The sequence below is a fragment of the Rhagoletis zephyria genome, unplaced genomic scaffold (assembly GCF_001687245.7).
Source record: "Rhagoletis zephyria isolate East Lansing unplaced genomic scaffold, Rhagoletis_zephyria_1.1 Rzeph_scaffold_00009, whole genome shotgun sequence".
NCBI lineage: Eukaryota > Metazoa > Arthropoda > Insecta > Diptera > Tephritidae > Rhagoletis > Rhagoletis zephyria.
Window position 1 is genome coordinate 587,020 of NW_016157093.1, and position 13,924 is coordinate 600,943.

At 43.0% G+C, this 13,924-nt stretch overlaps 1 protein-coding gene across 1 annotated transcript in view; it reads left to right on the forward strand.

Moving 5' to 3' along the window:
* Ube4A (Ubiquitination factor E4A) overlaps nucleotides 1-11,023 on the forward strand; it is a 23,690-nt gene extending 12,667 nt beyond the window's left edge. Inside the window, exons 3-4 of the mRNA XM_017609494.1 lie at nucleotides 5,831-6,899; nucleotides 9,767-11,023. Coding sequence (XP_017464983.1) covers nucleotides 5,831-6,899; nucleotides 9,767-10,569 — 1,872 coding nt within the window. The 3' untranslated portion in view covers nucleotides 10,570-11,023. The remainder of the gene's footprint in view (nucleotides 1-5,830; nucleotides 6,900-9,766) is intronic.
* The last annotated feature ends 2,901 nt before the right edge of the window (nucleotides 11,024-13,924 follow it).

Here is a 13,924-nt window from a genome sequence, read left to right on the forward strand (position 1 = left end):
ACTCCTGCCTCGGCTGGTGCCACTTTAGGGCGTGCTCAGGACTTCGCAACACGCGAGATTGGACGAGTGACTATGTGGGCCCCTGCTGTGCTGCCCATCCGTCGCATCCCCCCCCCGCCACACCGCCACCCACCACCACAAGGCAGCACCCCGTTTTGCAGCACGTACAGCAGGGGGCCGGCAGGCAACACAGCTCTTTAACACCACACATCACAATCGGTCTCCCAAGGCACACAAAAGGTGCTACAATTTAACTGTAACGGATTCCAGAGCAAGATCGAGGAGATAACTGTCCTTATGGGAAGGCATGGAATATTAATAGCTGCGGTCCAAGAGACGAAGTTGCACGGCAATTCAACCCTGTTGAATATGCATGTTGATGCTGATGTTTGGGTCCTGCGGGAGTAGCATACCTAACGGAGGTCCTCAACCTGTCTATGGCCACTCTCGTCATTCCAGACATCTGGAAAATGGCGAGAGTGGTCCCACTGCTCCAACCGAGGAAACCAGCCAACAAAGGAGTCTTATCGCCCGATAACTCTCCTTTCCCCGGTAGCGAAGACACTCGAGGCCCTGCTGCTCCCGTATTTTACGAACCACCTGACCCCAGCGAAGCATCAGCATGGGTTCCGTAAAGTGCATAGCACAACAACAGCACTTAACGCCATAAACACTCAGATAACTCGTGGCCTTAACCGAAACCGCCCCTGTGAGAGAACTATTCTAGTAGCGTTGGACCTGTCCAAGGCGTTCGACACTGTCAGTCATTCAACGCTACTAGAAGATATAGAAGCCTCCTCACTCCCACAGGGACTCAAACGGTGGTCGGCTAACTACCTGACACTCGTCAGTAATTTTCAGAGACAAAACTAGCAAGCCACGTTTAATTATTACATCTCAAAGATTCCTCAACCACCGGAGGGTGTTAATATTGTCTCCTATGCTGACGATTGTTCGATCATGGCGTCTGGGAATGGAATTGATGACTTGTGCTCGAAAGTAAACGGTTATCTCGCCGAACTTTCTCGCTTCTTCACTGCAAGGAGCCTTGCCCTATCCCCTGCGAAATCCTCGGCAACCCTTTTCACCACCTGGACGAAGGAGGTCAGACTGCCACTGGGTATTCACGTCGATGGCGTAACAATACCGACGGTGAATAACCCGAAAATCCTCGGAGTTACCTTCGACAGTCTGCTCTCCTTCTCGGCGCATACAACCGCAATTGTCAACAAAGTACAGAGCCGCGACAATGTCCTCAAGTCGCTGGCCGGCAGCACTTGGGGGCAAATATAAAGAAACGTTGTTGGCAACATACAAGGCAATTGGTCGGCCGGTTCTAAACTATGCAGCGCCCGTATGGTCGCCGGGGACTAGCAGGACGCAGTGGATGAAGCTACAGACCAGCCAAAATACGGCATTACGAACAGCGACAGGATGCCTTCTGATGACGCCCCAACACCACCTACATGACGAGGCCCAGATGCTCCCAGTAAAGGAGCATAACATAATGCTCTGCAAGCAGTTCCTTGCTGGGAGCCACAGACGTGGCCATCCCAGCGGACAGCTGCTCGCGGAAGAGCCCTCGCCACGGCAGGTCAAGAGGCATCTTTACGAACTGACCGACGAAGTCCAGAGGTTTACCGACAGGCCCTGAACGGCATTCACAGGGAATCAGTCTCAAGTTATGTAGACTCCCGCTCTGTGAATGCCGTTCTAGGCACACAACCACCGGACGTGGACGGAACAGAACTTTGTCTGCCTCGGGAGACCCGCTCTACAATAACCCAACTTCGCTCTGGCTATTGCCGCAGGCTAAACTCTTACTTGAGTAGAATCAACGAGGATGTGCCCAACCAATGCCCGGCATGTGGAGAGTCGCCGCATGACTCCCGGCACCTCTTCACATGCCCTGAGAGCCCCACTCAGCTGACGCCCCTGTCCCTATGGACAGCCCCTGTGGAAGTCGCACACTTCCTGGGCCTCCCCCTAGCTGAAATTGACGACAACGTTGATGGATGAACCGACCCGAACGGGGCTTAGTAGCCGCTACAACAACAACAACAACTCTTTGCTATGTATGTTACCGCATAACTTTGGACCACATTAACCGATTTCAATAATTATTTTTTAAAGGAAAGGTGTTACCTCACAGGTGGCCCCATTGTAATTTGGTAGAGGTCCGATCATTTAATNTGAACCGACCCGAACGGGGCTTAGTAGCCGCTACAACAACAACAACAACTCTTTGCTATGTATGTTACCGCATAACTTTGGACCACATTAACCGATTTCAATAATTATTTTTTAAAGGAAAGGTGTTACCTCACAGGTGGCCCCATTGTAATTTGGTAGAGGTCCGATCATTTAATCATGAAGAAATTAACGATAATCTTAAATTTTTATATGATAATTGAAGTCGGTTTTGTTTTTTTTTGCTTAAACCTTATTTAGAAAACGGTCCTTAGTATGAATGTATATTCAAATTGCTTATATGTAAAAGTTTTACTTAAAGCGAAAGATAATTTTTAAATCTTTATGTGCATATCGACGCTTCCAAAACATTACATGCTAAGTCACCTTTCACTTACCATAGTATGGTTTGGAGGCGTCGATATATCGATGATCCTCTGGAATAACAGCTAAATTTAAAATTCAATAAAACAAAACCCTTCCTACTGTTAGTGTCTCATGCCTCTTATTCTTGTCTATCCATGTCCAATCTTTACTGAAGTAAGTAGTAAGGACTACTAAAGTAAGTAGTGAAAACGCTTAAACGAACTCTCTAATAAATTACACACGTCTAGTGTGGTTGGTAGTCAATCTGATTCTGATTCTTTAATTCAATGCCAAGATGGTGGTTACCCACGCTCTTAACAAAACAACCAAATCTTAAGGTCTAGACACATAACTTAAGGTGTAAACACAATTGCAAAATAGCTTAAGGGCTAGTTACACATCGTATTTGTTAGTCAACGTGCATACATGCTTATGCTTACAGTAGTAAAGATTTTACATGGATTAGACAAANTGTTACCTCACAGGTGGCCCCATTGTAATTTGGTAGAGGTCCGATCATTTAATCATGAAGAAATTAACGATAATCTTAAATTTTTATATGATAATTGAAGTCGGTTTTGTTTTTTTTTGCTTAAACCTTATTTAGAAAACGGTCCTTAGTATGAATGTATATTCAAATTGCTTATATGTAAAAGTTTTACTTAAAGCGAAAGATAATTTTTAAATCTTTATGTGCATATCGACGCTTCCAAAACATTACATGCTAAGTCACCTTTCACTTACCATAGTATGGTTTGGAGGCGTCGATATATCGATGATCCTCTGGAATAACAGCTAAATTTAAAATTCAATAAAACAAAACCCTTCCTACTGTTAGTGTCTCATGCCTCTTATTCTTGTCTATCCATGTCCAATCTTTACTGAAGTAAGTAGTAAGGACTACTAAAGTAAGTAGTGAAAACGCTTAAACGAACTCTCTAATAAATTACACACGTCTAGTGTGGTTGGTAGTCAATCTGATTCTGATTCTTTAATTCAATGCCAAGATGGTGGTTACCCACGCTCTTAACAAAACAACCAAATCTTAAGGTCTAGACACATAACTTAAGGTGTAAACACAATTGCAAAATAGCTTAAGGGCTAGTTACACATCGTATTTGTTAGTCAACGTGCATACATGCTTATGCTAACAACTCGGCCATCCTGACGACTAGAATCTCCTGATTCTACGCCGATTACATATTTAGAGCACTATCTATCCTCGCTCGGCCTTGGGGATGAACGTTGCGGCAACTCAATCGTACGAAACGCCTTCACCAAGTTGCTTGCTGTCGGAAAATTTTGTAGCTTCGCCTGGACCTGTAACTGCGTGTCTGGGATGCCGTCGATTATATACTCGACTAGCTCCCCGTCGCCGAGGTTCAAACCGCTGCTTAGCAAAAACTTTTCGTTAAAGTAGTTTGCAAACGACTCTTCGTAACTCCAGGTACGTTTTTCAAAACGGCGTCGCGTAACCAGGAGATTATCGCTACGTGCAAATATTGTAGCCATCTCCGTCAGCACAACGTCCGGACTCCTCAGAAACATTTTGTTGGTATTATACCAAGTTGCAGCCACACCTTTCAATTTTAGCTGTACCACCAAAGCAAGCATTTCTTTGTCTACCTTAAGGTCTTCTTGCAGGTGCACTACTTGCGCACGCCACATCTCGAAATTTTCGCCGCCGTCATAATCTGATAATAGCTGCTTTACTGTATCGAAGGAGAATTCCTTAGTGACAGTGTGCGTCTTTTTTTGTGCTTCTATCGACAGCTTCAGCCTCAACATTTCAATTTCTTTTTCGAGCAACTTAACTCTAAGACTCTCGGACTCGACATTGGCCACACTGTTAAACAATCGACGCCGGTCATCTACTTCACGGCTTGTGTGCATTTGAACACCGAACTGCCCATCTATATTGTAGTTTGCATTACTGTCTGAATCGTTGTCCGCTATGTTGAACATTACATTGTACGCTACAATTTCCGCTTCATTGACCGCTACGTTGTTTGCTGCAACTACCGCTACATTGTCCGCTACATTGACCGTTGCATTTACCGCTACATTTTTCGCTGCATTTACCGCTACATTTTCCGCTACGTTTTTCGCTGCATTTACCACTACATTGTCCACTGCATTTGCAGCTTCGTCGTGTTACTCACTGCTTATTTCGTCACGCCTTTCAGCAGCGTTGTCATTGGCTTCGTCAGTTAAATCCACTGGTTCGGTACCTGGGAACAATCCGCGTGCCTCTGCTGATAACTGTCTAAGCCTTGCTGCTAGTGACGCCTTTGCACCACTTACGTTTACGCCAACGGCTGCGCACCACGCCTTTAATTGGAGGAGCGTATACTTTTCTGCACTCACGACGTCGTCTCCCATTTTAAACCGCGCGAAAATTTTTATTACAGAAGAAAACTATGTACGTTGGAGTGGCTTCGACGACCACTTCTGATGAAAACGCTTAAACGAACTCTCAAATAAATTACACACGTCTAGTGTGGTTGGTAGTCAATCTGATTCTGATTCTTTTATTCAATGCCAAGATGGTGGTTACCCACGCTCTTAACAAAACAACCAAATCTTAAGGTCTAGACACATAACTTAAGGTGTAAACACAATTGCAAAATAGCTTAAGGGCTAGTTACACATCGTATTTGTTAGTCAACGTGCATACATGCTTATGCTTACAGTAGTAAAGATTTTACATGGATTAGACAAAGATTAGAGACATGAGATAACCAGTATACAGGTTTTTTTCTTTTTTTTTTTGAATTGTGCCGTTATTGTAGAGGACCATTGATATGTACTGCAGCAAGCGACTTCAAAGCTTACTTCTATTCACTGGGCTTGGTTCGAAACGAGCAAGTAACTGGTTGGCTTGCTTGTTGGATTTCAACTCATACTCGTACTTGATCTAGTTCAAACATATCGAACTCACGATTTTTTAGCGAAACAAAAACACACTAACACATAACAATACCCATTGGTTGTAAGAAGCAGATTCAGGGTTTGCAATATGTACGTACATTAGGGTGGTCCTTAATATAGGAAGCAAATTTTTATATCTGGAATCCTAAGACTCAATCCCAACGTCCATGCTACTATAGTGGAAGATATCACATATAAATTTTGGTCCTGATTGGAGACGGTATAGGTGTGTCGAACAGGGGGCAAAGTTTAGATTCCGCTATGGACTGATATGTACTTACATACATACATAACAATTCAAAAAATTTTAGAAATAGTTAACATTTAAGTTTATCTTTTACAGGTATTACTAGTCGATCCAACATATTGCGCTGTTACCGATGAAGATCGTCAAGCCAAACAAGTGAGCATGTTGAAAGCCACAGAAGAGACGTGCCTCTTGCCTACCGATGAGAATGAGACCCGTCTTGTTGCTGAAAAATTTAACTTCGTTACGGAAATATTCTATATGACACATAAGGCATTCGAACTAGGCTATGCAGCATGCATTGAACGATATACACGCATGACTCGTGAGCTACATAATTTGCAAACCGCTTATCATGATGTTGCCCAAAGCCACCCCAACAATGCTTTAGCCAAAAATTTATTGCGTATGCTGAAAGAGCAAATGCAACAATATTTATGTATGCGCAACGGACTAATGGAACCGTCAAATGATACGCACATACTTAAATTTTTCGAAGCTTCCGCCATTTGGCTAACTGAAATTGCAATGGTTACCAAGGAGGAGTTTCAGGTTGCCACCACTAAGGAAGACTTTGCACCGCACACGCTTAAGCAAAGGCGAATACCCGACAAATGTGAATTCGTACCGCCATATTTGAAATCGGTGCCAGAAAATGTTATCGACAATGTGGTTGCCTATTTAAGTTTTAGCCGACACTTTCCACCCGGTCAATTCATCGAGTTGTATCATTCGTCACACGATGCTCTATTCAAGATGATCGTTTTATTTATGGGTAGCGCAGAACTTGTTAAAAATCCACATTTGCGCGCCAAGCTTGCTGAGGCATTGGAATTTCTGTTACCTAAAAAAATTTCTGGCAGTATCCGTAATTCTTTCATAACACATGTGTTCGACAACAATGTGGATCGTTTGAAGGTGGTGCCTAGTTTGCTGAATGTGTTCGTAAGCATCGAAATGACCGGACAGTCTGTGCAATTCGAACAAAAATTCAATTATCGTCGTCCCATGTATGCCATTATGGAGTACTTATGGAGCAAAGAGGAGCATGTACAATGTTTCAAAAATTTGGCTATTGAAGCAGAGCAAAATATGGAGGCTATTGAACCACCACTTTTCCTCAGATTCATTAATTTACTAATTAATGACGCTATATTTTTATTGGGTAAGTGAAAATGCTTATTCTATACATATTTTATCTGAAAGCGGAGGCTTTTCCATACTATAGGTGGTTTTGGTAGGGTAAGCATTTTCTCTGAATTTAACATTTCAATGCAACTTCCGACTTTGGCATCTGTAAAATCTATACAAAAGCTACTGACGAATCTATATACGGTTGAGCGTTTTTTTTATATTTATTTAAATGCAAATACGAATACAATAGGAAACGATGATACATATTTTCATTAATATACAGAGTGATTCAGCTCGAAAATATATATGTACATACTTATGTATATGTGTATTGTGTATATAAAAAATAAATTGGTAAAATCGGTAATTAAAAAACAAAAAAAAATAGTAATAAAAAAATATTTGCTAAGTGTTTGGCCAAGCTTCTCCTCCAATTGCGGTGGCGTCTTGACGTTTTAGCAAAAATTAAGGGGCCTACAGTTTTACTCCGCCTCCGAAAGGCAAATGGGTTTTAAGAGAAGCTTTTTTGAGTTACAAACATTCGGAGGTATTTTTAGGAGTCGCTCGGACCAGGGATCGAACCTAGGTCCTACGGAGTAGTACTATGCGTCTGTTGTTGTTGTTTTTGTAGCGGCTACAATAACCCCGCCCAGATCGGTTGATGTCTCAGTCGTTGTCGTAAAGTTCCACTAACGGCAGCCCTAAGAAGCGTGCAGCCTCCATTGGGTCGGTCCACAGGGACAAAGCCGTTAGGGTTGTGGGGTTTTCCGGGCATGCGAAGAGATGTTTCGAGTCGTGAAGGGTCTCTCCGAATGCCGGACACTAATTTGGCACATCCGCGTTTAGTCTGCTCAGGTATGAGTTTAACCTGCTGCAGTAGCCAGAGCGAAGTTGGGCTATTGTGGTTCTTGTCTCCCGAGGCAGATGAAGCTCCGTCTCGTCAGTGTCCGGTGGTTGTGTGCCTAGAACGGCATTCGGCCCTATCGTGAATTCCATGTGAACAAATATTCCCAAAAATTATAAAACAAAACAAAAAAATTTTTTCCCAAATTTGTTTTTGTTTTGCATGTTAAATGATGGGAACGATTTATTCACATGGAATTAGCGATGGGGCTGATTCCCGGCTGGGGGGTACCCGGCGACCACACTGGTGCTGCGTAGTTTAAAACCGGCCGGCCTATTGCCTTGTATTTTGCCAGCAACGTTTCTTTGTCTTTGCCCCAAGTACTTCCGGCTAGCGACTTGAGGACCTTGTTGCGGCTCTGTACTTTATTGACAATAGCGGTTGCGTGCGCAGAGAAGGAGNAATGTTACTCCGAGTATTTTGGGGTTATTCACCGTCGGAATTGGTGTGTCATCGACGTGAATCCCCAGCGGTAGCCTGACCTCCTTCGTCCAGCTGGTGAACAAAGTCGCAGAGGATTTCGTAGGGGAGAGGGCTAGGCACTTTGCAGTGAAGAAGCGAGAAAGCTCGGAGAGATACCCGTTTACTTTCGAACACAGGTCATCAATTCCATTCCCAGTCGCCATGATCGAGCAATCGTCGGCGTAAGAGACAATCGAGACTCCCTCTGGTGGTTGAGGGAGCTTGGAAATGTAAAAGTTAAACAGTAGCGGGGAAAGGGCACCACCCTGCGGAACCCTTTGTTTTATTTTCCTGAGTTTGCTCGATTTGTCTCTAAAACATTACCGACAAGTGTCGACCACTCAGATAATTTGCCGACCACCGTTTGAGCCTCTGTGGGAGAGAGGAAGCCTCTATATTTTCTAGTAGCGTGGAGTGGCTGACGGTATGAAACGCCTGTGTCGATACGAATCTTCTTTGTTGGCTGGTTTCCCCGGTTTGAGCGGTGGGACCACTCTCCCCACCTTCCAGATGTCTGGGATGATGAGAGTGGCCATTGACAAATTGAGGATCTCCGTTAGGTACGCTACTCCCGCAGGACCTAAATTTTTCAGCATCAGCATGCATATTCCGTCGGGACCCATGGCTTTGGAGGCTTTCGCCTTTCCGATGGCCACCTGAACTTCACCGCAAATGAAAGCAAGAGGGGCATAAGTTGTTGGCAGTTTGTGCAGACTTCTGGTCACTCGACGCTTGGCTTTGGCCACCGGAGAATGCAGTATGAACTGCCGGCTAAAATAGCTCACTCATCGCTCCGGGTCCGACGAAGCATGGTCGCCGAAAGAAATTTCGACTCTTTCGTCGTGCTTCGTCGGATTGGACAGTGACCTCACGGTTGACCAAAGCTTACTCACACCAGAGATGACGTTACAGGTCTTCAGATGCTCTTCCCACTTCTTCCGCTTATGTCGCTGTGGTCTGTCGTGGTTGTGGTGTGGTCTATTGTGTTGTTATGTTGTTGTGCTGTGGTGTTTGTGTGGAGCCGCTCAGGTGGACTGGGGTTAGCCGTGGAGGCTGCTCTATTTGAGCAGCAGGGGGTCACAAACGACGTGGTCCACTGCCGATGTGTCCGTAATCCCTAGCAGACTCTGAGGTGACTCCACTCCTCGCAAGCATTGCACTTGACTGAGGTGGAGTTGTGGTGTAGTCGTCTCTGGCATACACAGCAGGTGTAGGTTTCTGGCCCTGGGTTTGACTCGATGCCAGCCCTGAGCAGAAGAATACATAGCGAATGTAGCCCTATAGACGAACAACTTCCGAGATACTTCGCCGACCTAAACGGGGTTAGATCGCCGAAACAACAGCCCTTGGTCGGGTAAAACCCGAGTCATTCCGGTACGTAGAACCGACTGTGGTGGGAATGGTACTATGCGTCTCTACCCACTCGGCTACAGCGGTTGCCTGCGGCTTAGGTCATTAGTTAATGAAATGTATCATACTTATTCATTTGGTTTTATTCTAATTACAAATATTAAAACTTCGAATATTTTTAGATGAATCCCTTTCAAATTTGGAGCAAATACGCCAACTTCAAGAGGCACAGGCGCGTGGGGAATGGAATGCTCTCTCACAAAACGATCGCCAACAACAGTTGTCCAGTCTGCATCAATTAGGCATGAGAGCCCGCATAGACAACATACTTGGTCGCGATACCATTAACATTCTAAAATTGCTAACAATAGAAATTAAAAGTATTTTTTGCCATAACAGCATGGTGGATCGTATTGCCGCCATGTTAAATTATTTTCTCTTGAATTTAGTCGGACCGCAAAAGGAACGCTTCAAGGTGAAAGATAAGAAGGAATTTGAGTTCGATCCTGCGCAAACGGTATTGGAAATCTGTCGCATCTATATCAATCTGAGTACCAGTGAGCAATTTTGCTTAGCCGTATCGCAAGATGGCCGTTCTTATAGCTCGCAACTATTTAGTTATGCTGAAAATATACTCGTACGTATTGGTGGCGGCCAACTGATCGGTGAAATAACTGACTTTGCTGCCAAAGTACTACGCATGGAAGTGCAATATCGTGAAGAGCAGGAATTCTTAGCTGATGCACCCGAAGAGTTTTTGGATCCAATTATGTCCACGTTAATGACCGACCCAGTAATACTGCCTAGCTCGAAGGTGACAGTGGATCGTTCGACCATAGCTCGACATCTGCTCAGCGATCAAACTGATCCTTTCAATCGCGCTCCGCTCACAATGGACAAGGTACAGCCAAATAATGAACTCAAGCAGGAAATCGAAATGTGGATAGCGGAAAAACGCAACAGTGCAAACGCGCCGAAAAGTTGAAGTTGTACGCGGGGTAGAAAATAACCAAAGATGTTAATACGCAGTTGTAGTGGTGCGATAATAATGGTTAGTACATACATATGTATATGTATAAGTATTTGAAAAAGTGTAGCTGTATCTGCGATGCAACAAAAAAAATGTATGTACATTTCGTCTTTATCAATGCAAACGACAAAGTTGAAATTTTACAGAAAAAACAAAAAGCTTATTTTAGTTACGCGAATAAATATGTATCAATTTTTTTAAATTTGGTTTTGTATTTTAATAAGAAGGTGCATCTGGGAGAAAGCTAAAGGAATATTTACATACAATATGCAAAGAACACATTTCTAAACAAAAAAAATCAATTAGTACATTTAGCATTGATGCTGACGATGTGTCCGCAAGATGTTGACAACTATAAAATGAGCGAAACTTAAAATGTTTTACACACCAAAAGCGTCAAATTCCACCATCAAAAATCTTAAGCAGTTCAAAATGAAGGGGTGCTAATGTGTCAACGATTAATAAAAATTTATTTTTTGTTTGTTTTTGAATACGTACTTTAAATTAAATCATATATGAAGGACAACTTTCCTTAAAATGATGTTTATTGACTTAAATTCTAGGTTAATTAAAATTATGAAATGCAAAAATAATTGTAGATATGTGGTTTTTTCTTTGGTATTAATTGAAACATAGTACATTTATATACATATAGCACATGTATGAGTTGTATTTTATGTTACATATGTATGTAGATAAGACAAAATATGAATTATGAAAGTTTAATCCATTCCTTCAAAAACACAATTGTGGTCAATGTAAAACAAATCAATTTAATAAATGTAAATGTAAGTTACAACTTTATACATAATTCCTTGTCACCAATTCCAGATTTTTGAATGTAAATTGTTTTGTGCTTTTGCCCAATTTTATAAAATAATTACATAATACAAATGTTATTTATAATTGGTTAACAGTTTCTTGTTCAATTGTATTAAATCAATGCGGTTGCTTATTTGTTGTTTTAGTATATTAAATATGGGTAGAATTCAGTTTAATTTCGGGTTATATGCTTATATATTCTAGAAGCCTTTGTTTATGAGTATGATTTATTTGTCAAAATATACATACATACATTTTAATAAATGTATATTCATATGTGCTATGTATGCGTTTTTTAAACGAGAAGGAAGCATCGGAAGCCTCAACCCCGTCAGTGCGAGACTTTTTTCACTAAACCTGTTGTTCTTGTTGTAGCGGCACTACTAAGCCCCGCCTATTTCGGTCCATTCATCAATCATTATCTTCAAGCTCAACTAAAGGTAGGCCCAAGAAAACGGGCAGTTTCGACAGGGTCGGAACGTTCCCACGATAGTCGGGTCTATGTAACCGGAACGACCCAGATTTATATTTGGCCAAGGACTGTCACTCCACCAACACTCCCCAAAAACTCTTTGGGGAGCTTGTATGCTGCTACAACAACAACAACATGGTCTGAACCTAAATAAATCCTGAAATTCGTCTAGGTGATGAAGAGGTCGCCGCTAATTTTGTTGGGGAGAGTGTTGACCTCCGCAGTGAATAAGCGAGAAAGTCTGGAGAGATGGCCGTTTACCTTTGAGCATAGGTCATCAATTCTACTCCCAGACGCCAATATTGAGCAGTCGTCTATGTATGACATCCGGGAAACTCCCTCAGTTGGTTGGGGAGCTTCGAGATGTAAAAGTTAAACAGTAATGGGGAGAGGACATCACCTTGTGGAACGCCTTGTTTCATTCTTCTTCCCTGTGGGAGAGAGGAAGCCCCAATGTATTCTGGTAGCGTGGAACGGTGGACAGTATGAAACGCCTTTGACAAGTCCAACGCTGCTTGGACTGTTCTCGGACAGGGGGGGTTGCGGTTTAGGCCACGAGTTGTCTGGGTGTTTATGGCGTTTAATGCTGTTGTTGTGCTGTGCAATTTACATAACCATGCTGATACTTCCCTGGGGTCAGGTGGTGGGTAAAGTACGGAAGTAGCTGGGGCTCTGGTGTCTTCGAGACCTGGGAAAGGAGCGTTATCGGGCGATAAGATATAAGAGCAGTGATTTGCACACATCAGGAATGATGACAGTACCCATTGACAGGTTAAGGATCTCTGTGACATATGCTACTCTCGCGGGCCCCAAATACTTTAGCATCAGCATGCAAATTCCGTCGGGTCCAATAGCTTTGGAGGCTTTCGCCTTCTCGATGGCCACCTTTACTTCGCCGCTGCTGAAAGTAAGTAGTGCACTGCTTTTGGGCAATTTGCGCAGCCACCTGCTCACTCGACGTTTGGCTCTTTCTACCGAAGGATGCAATGTGAACTACTTAAGGTGTTCACGCTCATTAGCTTGGGATATTTAGGCGGACTTCCGCGATGCGCTCGGATGGTATGAAGCGAGCCGCTGCGGCACACTTCCCTGCGGAATTGGCATTTGCCAGCGTGTATGTCTGTGGGTGTGGGAGGGGCGGCGAATCTGCCCTCGGTAACTTCCGCGTAGCCGTTCCAATCAGCTTTGTTGAAGTTGATATAGGTTCGGTGGTCCGCGGGAGCAAAGTCGATGGGCTAATTGATCGAGATGATTGTAGGGTATAAATACCTTGTTCTTTTATACCTGTACAATTTTTATTTGTTCTGGTGTTCTTAGATTTTATTAGAATTTCTAAGTTTTTAAAATCATTAAAATAAAAGTCTTCAAATTACAAACATAAAATGTTCTAATAAATAATTCAAAATTTTGAATAATAAAATTTCATCATGATACATATATTGGCGATCCTTCATTAAACCTGGACTAAAAACACAACGACGAAGTTCAAATATCTATCAACGAAAAGCGCAAGATCAAAGAAGCAACAAATCTCTTTCCAAATATTTCAGCGCTGACACGATGTGCATACGCTGTTGTCCTTTCCGCTGCAATAGTGTGAAAATGTTTACCAGTCCAACTGCCACAACTTAACAACTACAATCGGGAATATATCAACAAAGGCAAGCCTGGGAAACAAGTTGCTTGTCAGGTTAACCAATCGCTCCACATGGACCATTTTGTAACCTTAATTTCCACATCTTGCCATATCACATCTTCCTGAATATACACAACTATAATTTTAGTAAGCAACCAAGCATTAGCCCCCTGCTTATTTACCGGCACTGCTACGGCAGCAGCAGCCGTTCATTTCTCCATCAGCCCTCAACGTCTATGACCACAGCCAATAGTTCAACACCAAAACGTTAGTCACTGTTGTGCCGCTTAACATAGAATGGGTTCTAGACACAGTTTAGACAGTAACCAACCTTTTTGGGTTGTTGTAGTAGTCGTTGTTGTTGTAGTTATATTCACTCC